This window comes from Rhipicephalus sanguineus, chromosome 4 (assembly GCF_013339695.2).
Source record: "Rhipicephalus sanguineus isolate Rsan-2018 chromosome 4, BIME_Rsan_1.4, whole genome shotgun sequence".
NCBI classification, from domain to species: Eukaryota; Metazoa; Arthropoda; class Arachnida; order Ixodida; family Ixodidae; genus Rhipicephalus; species Rhipicephalus sanguineus.
In genome coordinates, this window is record NC_051179.1 from 77,164,790 (window position 1) to 77,183,960 (window position 19,171).

The window sequence follows — 19,171 nt, forward strand, 5'->3', positions numbered from 1 at the left end:
AAGCAAGCGTTTCTGTGACTTACTTCTTGTCTTTCCTCGCGGCACCAGTTTCTCGAAAGCCCTTCGCAAAGGGGTTGTTGTCGATTTTCAGTTGCGTAATCTGTGGGTGAAATCAAGACAAAATAATTAGTAGGACGATCAAGAATGTGCGCGCCCGTAAATTACCGTGCATCATGTAAACGGTTGACACGTTTCCATCAGAACGGCACAACACTAACATATATAATGGCATCTTTCTGTTAAGTACCATCGCGTCACCGTCGAACGGCTCAATGTACTAATGAACGAGATGAATTTCATACAAGTTATTAAATTAAACTTAGCTCAGCGCAGTGTTCCGCAGTGGCTTGAAGAATACCATCTAACAATCACGCACACGGGCGACCTTGTTTTCCTTTTGTTACGTTCTTTGGTTAGCGAGGATTTGCCATTTGCCATTGAACTGGCAGCTCGAAACACATGACCAAAACAATAACTCTCTAGTTTCGTGACTTCTGCTTCGTAAGCACATTCGGGGCTTATATCCCTTGAGACCGAGAGATTGGTTCTTTTAGCACTAGATGGAACTCTCAAAACTCTATTACATACTCCCGCACCTGATCTCGAAAGAATCTGATCCTATTCTTTCATATTTTCCCAAGGTCCGCAATCTGCACCCATATGCAAGAGTATAAAATCTAAGCAGCGCTTTATTTTTTTTTTTTGACCTCGCTCTGTAAACATATAGCCCTCCACGCCACACTTGATATCACACAAAGCATGCACAGCAATATCTTAAGCGTATGAACCCGCAATATACTTTTGCACGTTAAGCGGTATAACGTTGTATATACGGTACAAGAAGGCGTGTCGAAGCACTTTTTGTAAACGCACCTTCTCGTTCTGGTAAGCAGTGACGGCGATGAACTCGGTCTCCTTGAACACGTACGTTCTGAAGGTGCTGTACGGTAGCTTGAGGATGTCGTTGGCCCGAACCAGGTGGAACCGCGGCTGGTACTTGTGCATCGAGTTCAGGATGGTCTGCTTGAAACGAGACAAGATAGCGACGGTTTAATATTGGCTGCCGCTGCTTGCACATTGCGCACTCTCGCAAATAAAGCAAAATACAGTAGACGAGTTTACGTTCTCAATGACACTGAAAAAGGCTGTGCTAAGACCACTCTTTATGATCGTGCAGGCCCTGGAAAACTCAACTAATAATATCTGGGGTTTAACGTCCCAAAACCACGATATGGTTATGAGAGACGCCGTAGTGGAGGGCTCCGGAAATTTCGACCACCTGGGGTGCTTTAACGTGCACCTAAATCTAAGTACACGGGCCTCAAACATTTTCGCCTCCATCGAAAATGCAGCCGCCGCGGCCGGGATTCGATCCCGCGACCTTCGGGTCAGCAGTCGAGCGCCATGACCACTAGACCACCGTGGCGGGGCTGGAAAACTAAACTAGACGGCCTATAATTTCCTGGTCATATCTAGCACTTTACGCATGACCTGATTAACAGCGATACGCAATATTTTACGCACGCCCACATGAACAACGCTAGAGCTTTCGTGGTTAAGCCGAATCACCGATAGCTGCGTATACCCAGGACGCGCCTCAGTAGGCGACCAGCACTCAAAGTTCGCGGTATTTAATTGAATAGAGACGCATTTCCGATCCCCCGTTGTCTACGGTTTCTGGGCCTGTCGTGCGTTTCGCATGAGCTGTGAACACGGACGTATACGGCTTTCAGAAATGTTTGTGATCCCACGCACCCTGCCGTCGTCGATGTCACGTTCCGTCATTTGGTCTCATCAATCTGTTGCACTGTACATAATGCTTAGACCAGATTTACCCGCTTTACACAATGCGTTATGTGCCCAACTCCACCTATGCATCCTAATGACGACTACAATAGTAGTTCTATCTATCCTTTTGGTATAGCTATCCAGAGCGCACTAGCTCAGGCCGACCTTTCTGCCTTCAAATAAATTCTCTCTCTCTCTCTCTATCTATCCATATAGAATTCTATCTATCTCTCCATATAGAATTTTCCTGTTGGCCTTCCTACCCTTCCAACTCGCCCACCCTCAAGCTTCAAGCCCCAAGTATATCAAACCAGAACTTTCATACTGGATAATCAGTGGTCCCCCCCCCCTCCCCATTGTTTCGGCCAATCTTTTCCTAAGGCCCAGCTACGCCAGCTAAGGCCAGCCCATACCACCATCATGCAGCCTCTAAACTACCATATTTTCCCAGATTCTAGGTGTACTTACTTCTAGAGCTGAGTAATAGGATAATTCATAAACTAGTTCATTTCCCATCATTCGCATCAATTAATCTGCCGACGGCCATTGGTATGTTCATGTTTCGCTTCGAAACAGCAATGTCCGCGGCTGCCGCTGATTTGTACACAGTCCCTCTTAAAAACTACACTCCCACCTCCTCGTTCTTCATTTTCCCTATCACCATTCCCTTTCCCCAAACTGGGTTCGCTAGGCAGAGCCGAGATTTTTTTCCAAGCCGCGGGATACGCGGCGCCGGCAGCGGTTGTATCCGCGGCGCGCTCCTTCACCTCTGCCCTCCCATACCGAGAAAAACCACTCCATGCCAGGCAGCGGCGAAGCTGGCGCCAAGAGCGGTCGCCGTGGAGGGCGATTCTTCCAGCGCCTCGGGCCAACACCACCTCGGGCGGCTGCGAGGTCTCTCCGCTTGACGCTCGACTCGACGTGCCGCAAGTATCGATCGCGGGACCGACACTTTTTCCTCCGCCATGTTGGATGAACGAGAGATGCTCGCGAGCAAGGCTCTCGGAGTGCGCAGCACGCATGGCTGCCGCTGGCCGGCCAATGGCGTCGTCCGAGACACCCCACTCTCACTCTCTCTCTCCCTCCTTCTCTGCCACCTCGGCCCGCGGTCGAAGATCTCGAGTCAAAAGGGGCGCATCTGTACTACTAGTGAGAGAGAATCAAGAGTTTCCTCGGGAGTCTATATAAAACGACCGTGCTTTAAGTGCCAGTTATTAAGAACACTGACCGATGGTATCTAATTGAACAAAACAAGAAATAAAAGAAAAATGTGTATATAGTCGGCGTGTCCAGCAAATACTAACATGTAGTGGGCTGTTGTTCGGAGGACATGTAGCAAATCACGTTGAAAGCAGAACGAAGAATGACGAAGCAGAAAATGACATGCACAGTATCAAATGAGACGGCAAATGGTGGTTGGACGAGACGACGGGGACAGGTAAACGGATTGTATGTGTTCGGTCTAACGTTGACTGCTACGTATACGCGTAATGTGTTTGTGGAATTTCAAATTTGGGGACGACTTACTGAATCTTCGTTGGGTCAAGCCATGGTTGAGTTGACAAGTCCATTGTAAGATTCCTTTTTTTTGTGCTTTTATGTATAATATTTTTCTTTATTCTTACTCTCTTGAAGGGTAGCGCAGTTTGAATGAATACCAATAGAAACTCATTATTTATCGTCCTTAAATTTACAAGTGACCAAGCGCTGAAGAAAAGCCGAAACTGTGACTTAGGTTCAACTGGCGTCTAAAGCTCAGTGCTGGAACGTTTTTTTTTTCTTTCTTTAAATTGGACTTTACAAGAACGCGGCCAGCATCAACCGCGAGTGAAAACAATAATCTCTATCGCTATTATAACCCGTCCTAACTAACTGGTGTTATGTTTTCGTCGACCTTGGCAACGGATATTCTTGCTCGTATGCCTCCAAGACTCAAACTTCGTTTTATTTTCTTGCGGACTGGAAGAACCGTGACTGAAAGAATCTGTATATAAAGCACACCCACGTATATATATATATATATGTGCAAACCACAGAATTTTTTTCCTCGCCCCTGTGTACGAGGGATCACCCATCACCGTTTCGTTCCTCTATCGAAGATGTTACCGGAGGAATTCCCACAAGACTCTTATTGCGGAATATTTACACAATACGTCTTTTTACTTTTTCCTTTGCTGCCCTCTGCCGTTTTTAGCAAAGGGTCGGAGCTTTGCGTGGTGATCGAGGACAACCGGGATCGCCAGAACGAAAGCTTCCGAGATCAAGAGGCCTGCGGAGACGGTACCAATATTCCGCTGGGAGAAGCGCGCATGCTCTTGGCACTGTGAAAAAAGGCGGATTCTTAAGATAAGTACACAGATCAGGCTGTATTCACTACCTGCAGCGTCGTCTTCTTCAGCACCAAGCTCGTGCTATCCTTCCTCAGTGTTGCGCAGAACGCTCACCGTAAACGATATATTCATCTGAGCCGTTCGAAACTTTCACTTGCGTGAAGTCTCAATGCGGCGAACTCCGCAGTACTTGAAAGACTCCCGCGTACTGCGTGCCAGGAAACTTAATGGCGTTGTGATAAGGGCCTTCGAAAGAAGACATTATTCCAGCTTTTGCTCTCGCAGTCTCCTTTCACCTCTTCTCATTCCTTGCCTGCGCCGGACTGAGTCTCGTTAACCTTCCTGCCTTTGCCTTATACGACTTCTCATTCTATCATCTCTATTTTCCTCGCGCCGTCGCTTCACGGTCAGGCGCACTTAGGACTTGCGCAGCCATCCCATCTGACGACCTAGCTTCTGTTCACCCGATGCTCATATGCATGCAGTCGCCGCGTTGCGCGCGTTGTGTATATACATACATAAGCTAATCAACGCGCGTACCCACGCAGGTGAGAAGTATACAAAGCCGCACTCGGGCACTCACGACGCACATAACGAGCTGCGTAGAGTGTCCAACAGGCATCATCTCGTTGGCTTGTAGAAGCGTATGTGCGCGTTCCGTACTTACATGAAAACAAAGAAGACGTGAGAATAAGACAGAAGTTAAAAGGAAAATCAGAAGGGCGCGTGACACGTCCCAAGGTCGTAGATAGGTGTGCGTGTTTTGTCGATGCCCGTGCTATTCTTTCGTTCCTGTTTTTTTTTTCTTTTTACTTCGTAATTTTCTTCTAAGCTCCCTACGCGCACGCAGTATAATCAGCGAATGCGAGAACCCAACCTTGCGGGAACTCGACGCGTCCATCATCGCGCGATCGAGTCGTTAAGCAAGCAGCCAGAGGTGAAACGTGGCTCGTGTAGACAGAGGCGTCATTTTCGAACAAGAACGTGCTGCTGCTGGTAGCCCGCCCTTCGAGACTGGATTATACATGTAATCATGATCGCGCGGCGCCAGAAATCAATTCAATGAAGGCCATCGCCGTCTCCGAGCGTTCATCTTCGCTACACACGCGGTCATCAGGATCTCTTCGCGTTGCATGTATAGCGTGCGCACGGCGTTGCTCGTGCACTTCTTTGACGCCACGAGATGCGCGTAAGTGAGAGAAAAGGCTCGCGCGCAACCAACGACATCGATTACACCTCGGATGAGGAAACTATAGGGCTGCCAGAAACGATGCCTTCAAAACCCGGGAGCTCGCATCGAGACAATATAAGATGACGCCTGTGGGTGGAGGAAATCGAAGAACAAATGAGCCTGGGTTACACGCTATCTGAGAGCGTAAAAACGCGGCTGCTCATGTGACTCGTTCTTCCTGGTGTGGCTTTAAAGGGTCGCGTTGTTCCAAGCTCAGAAACGCGCCGTGAAGCGTTGAACGAAAATACTACATTCGGGTGTAACTTCATAACCGTTGCTTCCTTGAAGGAGACAAGAACACTTGTCGAAACGACGGCTAAGGCGCCACCCCATTTTCAAGGATTTTTTATAATCTCTTGATGTGCGGTGGTTGCTGACCCGAAAGTCGCGGGTTCGGTGCCGGCCGCGGCGGTCGCATTTCGATGGAGGCGAAATGCCAGAGGCCCGTGTACTGTGCGATGTCAGTAAACGTTAATGGAAACTAAATGGTCGATATTTCCGCAGCCCTCCACTGCGGAGTGCCCCATAATCATAACTTTGGCACATAAAACACCAATTATTATTATTATTATTATTATTATTATTATTATTATTATTATTATTATTATTATTATTGTTGTTGTTGTTGTTGTTGTTGTTGTTGTTGTTGTTGTTAATATACGGTGTAAATTGCGCGTAACGTGATACCCGGCACACGAATAACATACTGGCTTAAACTACATGTATACATGCTGAAGACGCTGGTACAATAATTCCTTCTCAAAACTGTTAGCAAATATATTAAGTTTACGCAAGATCGCCTTCATGATGTTTGTATATATAAAATGAGTGTCTTCCGGGATGCGAGCATCGGAAGAACACGGCGAAACGTTCGCATTCGACATTCGCTTGCTCGTTATCGTTCCGTGGCATGTGTACTATGCAATGCGCAATCCAGGTAAACCGCACTCTCGTGCAAGCTGAGTCATTCCTCATCAGCTATCACCACCCTTCAAAGATACTATACATTTTAACAACGCGTGGAGAAACCGGTGCCAGTCGATAAATCAGCTGATTCGTTACAAGCCTAGACTGTATACGAATACCTTAGGTGCCATCGCTGTATATAAGCAGAGATGCATAGCAAAGGCTCGCCACAGCAATCATGGAATACTTTGAGGTTGGCGCAGAAAGCAACGAAGCGTTACTGAAATACTTAATGTCAACAGGTCTTTGCGACCGCTTGTAGACTGGATATGCTCCTCCAAGTGTACGCGTTATTCCTTCTTCTTTTCGCCCCTTTATCCCTCCCCGCCTTTCCTTGCCTCCTTCTCTCTCTCTTGTGTTTTTACAAAAACCGTGATGTGAACTGAGGACATTGAGTGCACGAACACTAACCAGCCGGTTTATACACACCCCAGACCACCACCAAAGAGTCCTATGCTTGACCACGGATCTATATGAAGTGGAATTATAGAGTAGTGGAACTGCCAGCTGAGCAAGACAGCGTGCATTCTAACAGAAAAGTGAGTGTCGCAAGGGACATGAGGCCGACTATTTCAGCCATGGGTTTCGTCATCTTTCCAGTGTCACTTGTCGTTCCCCGGGTCAAAGCTTTCGCTAATCTCAAGCTCTGATGTCAACGACCCGGCTCGTGGCGCCACCCTAGGTCTCAGCAACTGCGGCCCATCTCGCCTCGAGGCGTCCTCCTCAGTACAGAGGCGTCGCGAGAGGGAGAGAGAAAGAGATCCGGATGCTCACAAATCGCGCTAACGCAAGCGGGAGCCTGCAGCCGCCGCGCCCTTGCACAGCTGCGACCCAAGAAAGAGAGCGAGAAAGAAAAGCTGCTGGCCCGAGGAAGGCGTAAGGAGCAAATCGATGCCGCCAGGCCATGACCGTGTGGCCCCACGCCGCCGGCCAGCGCTGAGCTGAAGCGGGGGCGAGCAGCCAACATGGCGCGCTCGACGCCACCGCGGCAACGCCGCCATCGATCGCGCCGCGCGAAGGCGAGCGCCCGAGGAATAGAAGCAAGGCGCCTCGCCTTGAAAGCTTTCCCGCGCTTGCGCGCGCGCCACTCCAAGGAGTGGGGAAGGAGGCGGGCGGGCAGCAGCGGCGGCCGCTTGATATATGACGCCAATATTCCCGCCGCCTACAAGAAGGCTTCGCCCCCTCTCGTCTTTCCCTAGAGAGGGCCCTTCCCTCCTCTCTTTATCTTGTTTCCCTTCGGCGCAGGGAAACAGGGAAATCGCATTTGTGCTCCGGCAGGGCGGGCAAGACCCTACTCGCGCGCCTCAACTGCCTTTCCGTTGTGTGTTACGGGCTACTCGAAACAATACTGCAATACTTCACATATTAGGTATACACACGCAAATGCTATATATATACACATGCAGCACTCGGCGCCTGGCGCAAGTCGTTAGGGAAGGGCTTCTTCCCCTCCTCCTTTCGTACACGCTCGGTGTGTTTCAGCGTCGGAGGAATTGCAGCAAAGCCCGCTTTCCGGGATCGCCCTCGATCGCATGCCGCTATTGCGATAGCGATACCCAACCGCTCCTCCACACTCTCGGCCTCCGAAGCAGGCTGGCCTAGGAGGGGTGAAAGGCGGGTTTCGAGGGCTCTGAACGTTAAGCGACGACGAGCTTGCAGTGTCGAATGTAGCGCGCTGCGGAAACGAGGGCGCCCCTGATGACATTTCGCTTCGTGGGTCGCCTAACAAATGACCGCCGCCGCAGCGCTGTGGCAGCGCTTGCTTCGCTGGCTTCTCCAGGCGTTTTCACTCTCTCTCTCTCGCGGCTCGCTTCTGCCCAAAGCGCGCGGAAGCCTAGCAGCGGTTCGGCGACAGGATAAGTGGTTGCCGGGTGACCATATATATCAAGGAACGTCAAGGGCTGTTCTCTAAGCAGTGCTCGCCAAGCTGCAGCGCGGGAAGGGGCTTCATGTCGTCATCCCGGCTTCGCATGACGCACGGCCTAGAGATGCCATTTTTTTTTCCTCGTTGACTAATGTGCGCGGTCGAAGACAATGCACGTTAAGAACCGTCACGCATCGGGCGACGGTAAACCGCTGGTCTACATTCTCCTGCTCCCGTGGGGAGCTCGCAGCGTATATAATCGATTGTTGGCGATATTGGAATGGGCACGCTCGGAAAATAGTGCTTCAACAATGACGCTTCGAGGCAGGCACGTTCGGCCTTCTACGCAGTCGTCCTCCTATATAACGAATGCCGCAAAGTCGGCACGAGAGACTTGGTCGAGCAGAAAGCCACGGCAGTACAAACGTAGCTCTTGGCTTTTCGATATGTCCCGTATCTCACAATGCGACGGGGAACACTCTTCGACGCGTAACGCATCACCTACATTAAGGCGTGTGGCTGCTATACGGCAACGATTTACAAGCGAACGCGACACACAAAGCGCAATATGCAGGCTGCCTCTTTTAACAATGCATGTTCGTCGCATACGCAATGCCATGTATATGATTAAACTTCTTCTCCAGAATGAACCTCCTTCGCTTTTATAAAGGATACTCAGAAATTGGCACCATCGCCACCCATCCTCCGAAGTCATGCGTAGTGCCTACAGTTATGTATAGCGAACGTACACAGTGAAGCGAAGGCGACGTCACGAGCCTGGTCACGTGTACGGTTATTGTGGGCCTGCTGGTAAATACGTTATACAATCTGCCCCAGCGACTTGACTATATAACAAGCTCTTGCTAATAGTCCCGGATTTCAAACAAAGATCTGATTGTGGTAACCGGTGACTCCTGGTACATGCAGCTCAGTAATGCTACTGAGACGTGTACACTCTAAGCCGCAAAGGACGAAAAAGGGTCTGTGGTTCGTCCTTTTGGGGGGTAACTGCACTGCCACAACCATTACTCCCTAAAGGATGAACGATTCGTCCTTTAGGGAGTAACTGCCAGGGAACGAACTGTTAGTGCTCAGTTGTTTTGAGGGACGAAATGTCGGGTTGTAAAAGTTACCCCTTTAGGGAGTAACTGATTTATTGCATGGTAGCTGCATAGGGACGAACTGTTACCCCTGATGGGACTAACAGTTCCTCCTTCTGGATAAAAAAAAATCAGTTTATTACAGTTTCTGGTTGAATTACCGAGGATTTGGAGGTTGATAGACGCATTTGACGACATACACAATTAATATACAGAAATAAATTCAGAAGTAAACTACAGAAAATTCACAACAAACACACAGGATTCGAACTCGTGACCATTGAATCAGCAGTCGCGTACGCTAACCACTATACCACATGCCAGTACGCAGCAGAGTGAATATTACCGGGGCTATATATGTACAGGCACCGTCTGGAAGCTGCGCGTTCTGCCATGTTAGTCAAAGTAGCAAGATTCCTTATATTATTAGACTTCAGCCTTCAGTGTTTCGCAAGCAACCATTCGGTGATCACGTTCATGAAATTGTAAAACGCGTTGGATTGGTTTTTCTGCGCGCGTGTTTCGAGCGAATTTGGGCGCTTGATGAATGTATGTATATACAAATCGTCTCATGTATGCTCCCGTCGACGTGCCAAGTTTGCTCGCTTCTCACTGTACAGAACACGGTTGGTTATATCGTTCAGTGAAAATGTCTGTTTAACGACAAAAAAACGAAAACGTCTAAAGAAACAACCAAGTTTATTCAACGACTCGTGTCAATTCTGCAGCATCGTGTGTACACATAAATTGAGCAACTTTGTTGAATGCAGGAGATAGGATGGCTTCTCTGCATTATAGAAGAGACAATGAAAAGTGCAATGTTTTATCCGAATGGATGCTGTCCAGCCGACGTCAGGAAGTGCAACATCGACAGCTGCTGAGAGCGTGTTCATAGCAGCAAGATGTTGAAGACGTTTCTCAGGAGGCGCAACGCTCTCATTCATCGATTTCCTGAAAAAGTAATTGCAGAAGCATTAATATTTCCGGCAGAACTGTTCGTGCACTTGCAGTTACGTCACAAGGCGTCTGTTAGAAATGCTGCATGCGTAAAAATTAAGACGAAAACTGCTCTTTCACAAAACATGCCATATAGTGCAATGGAACAGTTCAGAATGTGTTATGAAGTTAGAAAAACCCGTCCTCGGGGGGGGGGGGGGTTTAACGTTTCACGCTTTCACAGCGACACGCTAGTGGGCCCACTTATTTATCAATGAAGCTTGCTCTTCATTTGAGAGATATAAAAATAAATTATTCCTAGCATCGCTACAAACGAGCGAAATCGCCGATGCCGTCGCCGACTGCCCGTGTTAGCGGTCCTAAGCCTCTAGCTAGACATACTATTTTAAGAGCCAATCTTCCCAAATGACTTGTTTACATTGCTATAGAAGATATCGTGCGGAGTTCACGTGAATGTTCTTTTAAAAAGTCGCGAATATTTCTGATAAACAACGCTTATTTGGGCAGCACTGAAAACAAAGCTATTTTTGAACAGCTGTACTTCCTACAGCTAATGTTGAGCCTTCACCGAGGTTACCATGTTTCGATGGCCCAACCATCATGCTTGTAATTCTATAGCAGGCGGGGCGCACTCGCGACGCTGTATCGCGCGAGCTCATCAATCATGCGTGTTTTGTTCGCGCAGAACGTGAATGTTAAACAAGCGGTGATCGTTACATATCAACTGCACACAGGTAAAATCACGCGGAGTGATGGCAGCCTTGTTTACACTCACCTCTCAGGCGATGTCCCAGTCGGCGCGTAGCATTTCGATAGGGTAACACTTCATTCCAGTAGCAGATCACGTTTACCACAACGCGAAGATGATTCAGTGAACCACAAGTGACAGCAATCGCAACCACGAAACGAGAACACATCTACAACACACCGCAAAACCGCCGAGTCCTAGCTTGCCGTGCATACGACGAGAACACCACGCAGCGCATTGATAAAGCTTGGGCGCGAGCACATTTTTTTGTGTGTGTGTGAAAGCTTTTTCACATTTATTATTATGCCATATGAACGATATTACTTTACTTCTGCCGCAGTTGCCGTAGTTGACAAGACCTTTTACACTTAAATAAACTGTTAACAGTTCATTTCTTTAGCGGACTCTTTGAATACGCGCACGCTGACCATTCGTTTGAGGTCGCCACTGCGCCGGAAAGTTCCATGGGAGTAAACGTTGCGTCTACCAGTTCCTCCCTCACTTTGCACACGGCACCCTCGTCTTGCAGTTAATCCCTGCGGGGACGAACTACCGGTTGCGGGGACGAAATGCAGCACTTACCCCCATTTCGCACCTTTGCGGCTTAGAGTGTAGTTGAGAAATACTCTTAGGCTCATCGCCTTTCGTAAAGGTCAACGGAATCTCTGAACACTCCCAGAGTGAGTGTTAATTTAGACAATGTTGTAGTTGAAAGCGGAGAGTACTTACAAAGCCGTGCTTGTCGGAGATGTTGTTGGTGAGCTTGAGCTTGTGGAAGGAGACCACCTTCTGCATCCACTGCTCCCCCGTGGACGGCGAGTCCGGGTGTATGTACATCCGCTTGGGCATCTCGGGGTCGGCCTTGCCCGCCACGACCCATCTCCGGTTCTGGAACTTGTACCGGCAGTCGTCCGCGGCCACAATGTCCATGAGCATGATGTACTTGGCCTTCTTGTCCAGACCCGTCACCCGGACCTTGTAAGGCGGGAACATCCGCCTGGAAGAAACGGCAAGAGAGAACGAAGGCGTGAACACCCAGCGCACTTTGCCAACTGCTAGACCATTGTGACTATACTTTCCCAACTGCTCTTTGCCAAATGCTATGCTTGTGATTTCGTCTCTTGTACATTCTAAGAAAAAATATAGTGCGTGTTGCTCTTTTCAGTGGGTCCTGACTTGCTACGTATACCATTCTCTTTAAAGAGTCTTTTGGCTTCCATGACTCTCCAACGAGAGTGTAATGGTCTCCAAAGAGAGTTCACATGTCTCCTCAAAGAGAGTCATGTACGTGACTCCATAGGCGTGCGCAGGGTTTCCCATCAGGGGGGGGGAGGTTCATCGCAGTGCCCCACCCCCACCCTACTAAGTCAATGTATGGGGTCGATATTGCGCCCCCCCCCCCCTCTTAGGAGACTAGAAGGGTCAATGTGCGGTGCAGATTTTGCGCACCCCCCTTAAGTGATTAGGGGGGGGGCGCCCCCCCCCTTCCTGTTCGCACGCCTATGCGTGACTTGCAAAAAGAGTCAAGGTACTCTTTCTTTTTTTAGAGTGTAAGCACAGGAAAAGAATGAATTCGTGCTGTGGTTAGCCTGCACCTCCACTGTATACGCAGAGCACGCGTTGGATATACAAATGGTGCATTCAAACCGGGTTTACACGGGGTCTAACAAAAGGCATATCATTGCTCCCCCTGACTATACGACCGTAGAACGAAACAGAGAGCTGAGCAAGTTGGTATACGGATTCATCATTACCGTAGAGCGCGCACTCGAGACGGACTGCAGAGAAAAGCGCTTGTGTTGTGTTCTTCCCTGTGGTCCTTCCGTCTTGAGTTCACGCTCTCCGGTAATGATGAGACCATAGAACGCTTGATACGCAACAAATTATAGACAGCAAGCTTGCTCGTACACCCGTCTCATGACGCGCGTTGTTTGCAACTCTGGGGACAATTGTTGTACTCCAACGCTTCTGGACATCTGTGGACACATGTTGTCATATTTCTCTTTCAAACTAAGCATTGCATCTGTACTCTTCTTTATTATTCCTCCCCTCCTATGCCAAACCCAAGGCTTATACTAACTGGCGGGATTTACACGAGCGAGTTGCGAAGAAAGAAAGAAAAAATCACATCAGATACGCCAGTTCCCCTTCCCATTCTCTTCGTGCTTTTATGTATACTACGCCCAGCGGCTCAAATTGAGCCCGTATGAAAGCCGGTAACCGCGAGCCGCGCACCGGCGGCGAGGGAGGAAGGGGCGCGCGCGGCTGGATGCCCTGCGGTGAATCGCCGCTCCAGCGGCGGTGGAAGCCAGCCATTCTAGCAGAAACAAGAAGCGGCCGCCGCTCCAGTTTGCCGATCCGTGTCCCCCTCGTTCCCTCATCTTCCTTTATCTTCGTTATCTACATTCTTTTTTCTTGATATCATCCTCTGACAGCGCCCTCTGAGCCCCATCGTTTTCCCTACATGCTCCCCATCCCCTTCCTCCTTTCCAACTCTGGGCTGTCTTTCCAGGCAGTATCCCGAGCAAGACCTTTCATGCAACCATCTTTCTGTACGACCCGCCAGCGCTGCCCCGCTGTCAGTATTGTTCGATTCATTCGCAAGAAAAAGGAGCAGGCGGGCGGGTGGTAGCGCGGATAGGGACTGTTTGGCCTGGCGTTCACTAGGCGTACGCGAGCGATAGCGCAAACGCGCACCCCTCCCTTTGTGTGTTGCCAGCCGTGGGAACGAGTCAGGGCGTGGAACCCTGTGAAAGCTGCAGCTGTTGCTACGTGCGTCTGACAGGGGAGAAAAGCGCCTGGCTCGAACAACACCTCCCTCGGTTGCCTCATACCCTCCCCCCCCCCCCTCACCCATCTCCGTGCTGTAGCAGCGCGCCGCTTCTCAGCTCCCAAAATGCGCCCTCTCCCAACTCCTCACCATCCCCAAAAAACACGCCTCTCTCCCTCTTTCCCGATAGCGGCCCCGAACAATGTCCCTCCCCACTTCCCGAGCCCAGACGGGGGTTGCCATGGAAACGGCCTGCGTGCCGGCCAATGGCGACGCGCCACCCAAAGGCGTCAACATTGGCGGCTTTTTCCAGGCGAGAAAGGAACGAAAAAGAATGCCCGACACCGTCGACCGGGCGCTGTGGGTGTCTTGCGGTGAAGCCGCTTGGCGAGTGCGAAGGGGGGGGCCATCGCGGGGCGGAGCCAAATTTCCTCAGGCCAATAATAATCGCAGAAAGGAGCCCTGGCTGCCAAATAAAGCCGATACGGCCCAATAGGTGTGAAGCGAGAGAGGTTGTGACGTCACACGTATTGTGGCGACACGTTCGCGTGCGGTGTTGCACTCAATTTCGCGATTGATCACACGAAATGGCGACTCGCTCCTAACGCGCGCTCTCCGTTCCCATACTCTACGGCCCGCGGTGAAGCCACCGCTGCTTTCGCAGTAGGAGAAATGCTTGATGAGCAGAGCGAAGGGGCTTCTGATGCTCTACTTTACAAATGTCGTGTTCGAAAGCAAAGCGTGTAGATGCCATCAGTGGCGCTAGACTTTCAAGCGCCTTCGGCACGTTGGGACTGCGTGCATACTAGCAGCCATTACGTGCCTGTATCTCTGAATGCAGATGCAGTGTGGAATGAAAGGTCAATTGTTAACAGTCCGTTCAAGTTGAGTTCGAAACGGTGCGCGCTTGTTGGCATTTCTGCTATCTACAACATAGCCGTCTACAACAAAATTTACGGAGAACCGGCGAACATGGAAATGCTAACCATTTTTAGAGCTTTCAGTTCCCTGTGTGTCCGGCTTAACTGCATAGCGGCATTCATATAGACCCGAGGGCGATGCTGCAGAGAAGCCTGCCCGGAGTCTCGACCACCTATTCTTCCTTTCTCTTTTTTACGCCCTGTACTACGCAATATAATGCCACACGAGACCGTATTCGGTCTCGTGCGGCCAGACCTAGCAACCGTGCCAGACCTTAGCAACCTAGACCTAGACGTGTGCCAGACCTAGCAACCTAGACCACACAACCTAGACCTGGACCGTACAAACTAGCAAGCCAAGAAGATGTATGATAAATAATCATGCGCTGGCTTTCTTCCATCAGCGAAATTGTGCCCAATGTCATCTCTACATTCATCTTTTTCCGATAATCAAAAGAAAATTATGATTAGCGTTCTCGCGATCGACGTGTGCTTAGTCGAGCAAGCGGCGTGAATGCACCCAAAAAGTGGTAAAGTGCGCGTGCGCTTGTACGCTTATGTATATACAACACGTGTAGGCAGCGAGGACTAAACAAGGGTGCGGTCCACTTCAGAGCACGAGGCCATATAATGACCGGTTTAGACAAGAAGCCTGCCCGACGTCACTGCGCCCAAGCCTTCGTCGTAAAAGCCTCCCGGGAGGCCGTATGAGAGAATAATCAGCCTTATCTATACACAGGGATACATATATCTTTTTCAGCTTCCAGTCTACACATGCATCGATGGACTCGGCCTGGCAGTCGTTACAATTTACTCGCTGCGTGCACGCGGATGCCGCGAATACACCCCGTCGCTACAAAAGTGGCACGCCATAAATGCCCGCACTGCAAAGCAGCACTGAGATATCATGTGTATACAATTTGTGCGACAACCACTTCGCCACGCCCATCCGTGTAAGCGTTTACTACAGGCATATTACACAACCGCCTATACGTCACACTATCGAGCACCACGGTGGTGCTGCCATTGATGCACACGTTCATGGAGAAAGCCTATAACCTGACAGATGTGGAGATTACGAACTATAAATAGGGTATAAAACGAAGACGGTCTGTCTAGAGATGCGAACACAGTATTTCTCCAGCTAAATGCAAAGAGGCGATCGTACACGTCCAGTGTGGATTGTCTCTAAACTGAGATGTTGCACACCATATCGAGTCGGTGTTCTGGAGTTACTATCAGTAAAGCTTATAACGTATACTTCGTAAGATTATTGAAGCCCGCTTCAGAGCCTATATATAAACGCGTTGAACCCGAGAAACTGTAGTTCTCCGAAGAACATAATAAATGCAACAGCCAACTTAACCTTATAGACGCGTGTGATGTATATAGGGCTTGCGACACTTGCAACACATCAGAGGGAGATATATTCTCTCGAAAACGGAAGTTAACGAAAGCGTTTACTAGCACTAATGTCCGTTGTTAGATCTAATATTTTCTGGAGCGTTCGCAAACAGGGCTGCATTACTGGGTTTCACTTCGCAGCAGCGTCATCGCTACCTTACACCGCGAAGCGGCGTTCTTTCGCGTGTTCCCACTGGAAGCCGATGACTAAAACACCCAGCGTGGACTGCATCCGAGAGCAGCTGACCAAATGTCAACGGGAAAGAAAAAGACAGTAATACGGGCGGGTTAACAGCGCGACACTGTATACGCATGTGTTACCTAGCTCGACAGCATGGCGGTTAAGCGTTGATACATCGCTCGAAATGAAAGCTAAACAACTGTATAAAACGCGCACTGTCACATGAAGAAGAGCATGTCCATTGAAAGAGATGGAATGATAAAGGTGTAGGAAGCACCTGTTCTTTTATTAAAGCTATGCGGAGCTTTTGTTTTCTTTATTTTTCCTTTGGCTAGAGTGTGTATATAAGGTTGCGCGCAATGCGAGAGCTGCGGGAACGTCTCAATCACACGAGCGCTCAGGCGTGCATCCGATGCGGGCGCGCCGCAGGCGGCGTCAGACGATTTCCTCGCACACGCAGCTGCGAAACGCTACTTGCGCACCCGTCTTCACTAAAATAACGTGCACACAGACATACACGCACGCACAGCGAGAGTGGGAATCGCTCCGCCGGCCGCAAGAGTGCGTTGCACGCGTGCGCGCTCCTTCCTTCCTCTCCTTCGAAATGCAGCCGCCATGACAGGGCACCGCCGGCGGTGGGAAAGGCAATGCATCAACGGCAATGACTCTTTTCTTCAGAATAAAAAAGAACGGCCACCAGAAAACGGTGCACTATCTATCTATCTATCTATCTATCTATCTATCTATCTATCTATCTATCTATCTATCTATCTATCTATCTATCTATCTATCTATCTATCTATCTATCTATCTATCTATCTATCTATCTATCTATCTATCTGTCTATCTATCTATCTATCTATCTGCCTGCCTGCCTGCCTGCCTGCCTGCCTGCCTGCCTGCCTGCCTGTCTGTCTGTCTGTCTGTCTGTCTGTCTGTCTGTCTGTGACTTGAGTGCGTACATACGTGTATCCAGAGCCAAAGCTTCGTTCGAAAACTCGAACTAAACTTTGGCTGTTATGGAGGCGTCTAGACGTGCGTACGGCTCGCTGAAACGGCAGGTAGTGTGACTTATCAGTGTAGACATGCCGACGGAAGAGACAAAACAAGGAAGTGGTTCTGCGTATTTCCAATTTCTGGAGAGGAATGTCAAGCTTCACTTGGGGTACACTGGCATAACGATAATAATTGCAAGCAATAAACCGGGCTGCCCTGTTTTTAATACTTTCGAACAAGCTAATTAAGTACTCCTGATGAGGCGACCACACGGACAAGGAAAGTTCTAGTCGCGGACAGGCAAATGAAAGGTAAGCTAACTTGCGTACATTGGAAGGCGAGGTACGCAAATTCCTACGGAGGTAGCCTATAGTGCTTTAGGTGTTTTATAATAGACAGCTGTTATATGCGTACGCCATACATATGCATACATAGCAGTAAGGCAATATCGCGTCGCCGGTGAATGATGAATGCTTGCGCGCGTGTATAAAGCCGATCCACGCGAAAGCTTTAAGGAAGCGAGGAAGAAGGAAGCAATGCTTGCTTTTGAAATTAAGCATCCTCAATGTCGCAAAGTCGCTCTTAAGAACGTACATCATCGTCTATACGGCGATTATATGACAGTGCGCAAACAGAATTTGCGCGCCCTCGAGGCAACCCATCCGTGAATTTATTTAAACGGCTCGCCGTGAACGCTCCATTCTCCTCGGCATGCATAGGAATATGGATATAGATGTATATTTAACTGGCGCTCCTTTTTTTTGCTTGCATTTTCTTGACGCTGTCCCGATGTTGAAACAACGGTCATGGCGCGAGGGGCGCCGCATTGGATATACACGCGCTTGCCGTGGCTCGACACAGTTGCCCACACACTTAACTGACAACGCCGCTGGGTTATACGTCTTGCTCACAATGGCAGGTGCACGCGCTGGGCTGAGATGACAGCTGTGTGCCGAGTGCGCATGCGCACGGAGCCGCCGGCCTTGGGGATTGTTTTTTCGGCCAAAGAAAGCAACGATGATTTGCGCCTTGCACAAGTCGGAATTGGGAGAACAGTACATATGATGGGTCAGCGTGTGTCTTTCTGTGTATGTGTACATAGAATTAGTAAAACAAGTCCAAAAGGCGCAGATTAATTTAACGTGGTAACGTAAAGTGTCATGTTAAGATTATAAACGTTGTACTATCATACTGTAACTTAACAAAAAAATATCTAGGGTGTACGCTCCGATTCACGTAAATCAAGCGCCGGCTAGCAAGTATACAATCAAGTCTTGTCTATTTACCAGGAAGCATCCATGTGTTTTGCACCGATTTCGAGAAATAAGTACTCATATTTCTGCGGCGTGTCGGTTTGATGACGGTTTTCACTTGCGTTTTGTCGCGAGACGAGGACGATTGATGCCAGGAATCGCGACGTCGTAAAATATATAAGACAACGTAAGAAAATCTGCACCAAATGCTATAGCAGCAGTATACTTAAAAGGAAACACGGGAATATGTCAACCACACGTATACATAGAAGAGTACGTCGCCAACAAATCGGCGCACCTGCAGCATTGGCAGTACGGCCAGAGAATATACAAAAGAACACCGAACTGAAAAATACGGTTAAAGTTTACAGGAGGGAAAAGAAGAAAGCTGAAGCAAGGAACACGACGCCACAATATCTGCCACACCGGACAGCCTGTAATTGTGTCACAGAACGCACGTTATACTCTCGTACAACTAATTAAAATATGCACGACGCATGAGACCATACGTAATTCCCTGGTAATGTTCACCGCCACTCCTGTATAATAATGTAATATAATATCCGGGATTTAACGTCCCAAAACCACGATATGATTATGAGGGAGGCCGTAGTGGAGGGCTCCGCGAATTTCGACCACCTGAGGTTTTTTAACGTGTACCTA

The 19,171-nt window shown here is 49.1% G+C and overlaps 1 protein-coding gene across 2 annotated transcripts in view; it reads right to left on the reverse strand.

The window, feature by feature from the left end:
* LOC119390266 (T-box transcription factor TBX2) overlaps positions 1 to 19,171 on the reverse strand; it is a 68,991-nt gene that overhangs the window by 2,982 nt on the left and 46,838 nt on the right. Inside the window, exons 2-4 of one of the 2 annotated variants that reach the window (XM_037657842.2) lie at positions 11,714 to 11,981; positions 874 to 1,023; positions 24 to 100 (exon numbers count right to left, since the gene is read on the reverse strand). In XM_037657842.2, coding sequence (XP_037513770.1) covers positions 24 to 100; positions 874 to 1,023; positions 11,714 to 11,981 — 495 coding nt within the window. The remainder of the gene's footprint in view (positions 1 to 23; positions 101 to 873; positions 1,024 to 11,713; positions 11,982 to 19,171) is intronic. The other variant, XM_037657844.2, reaches the window with a different exon arrangement.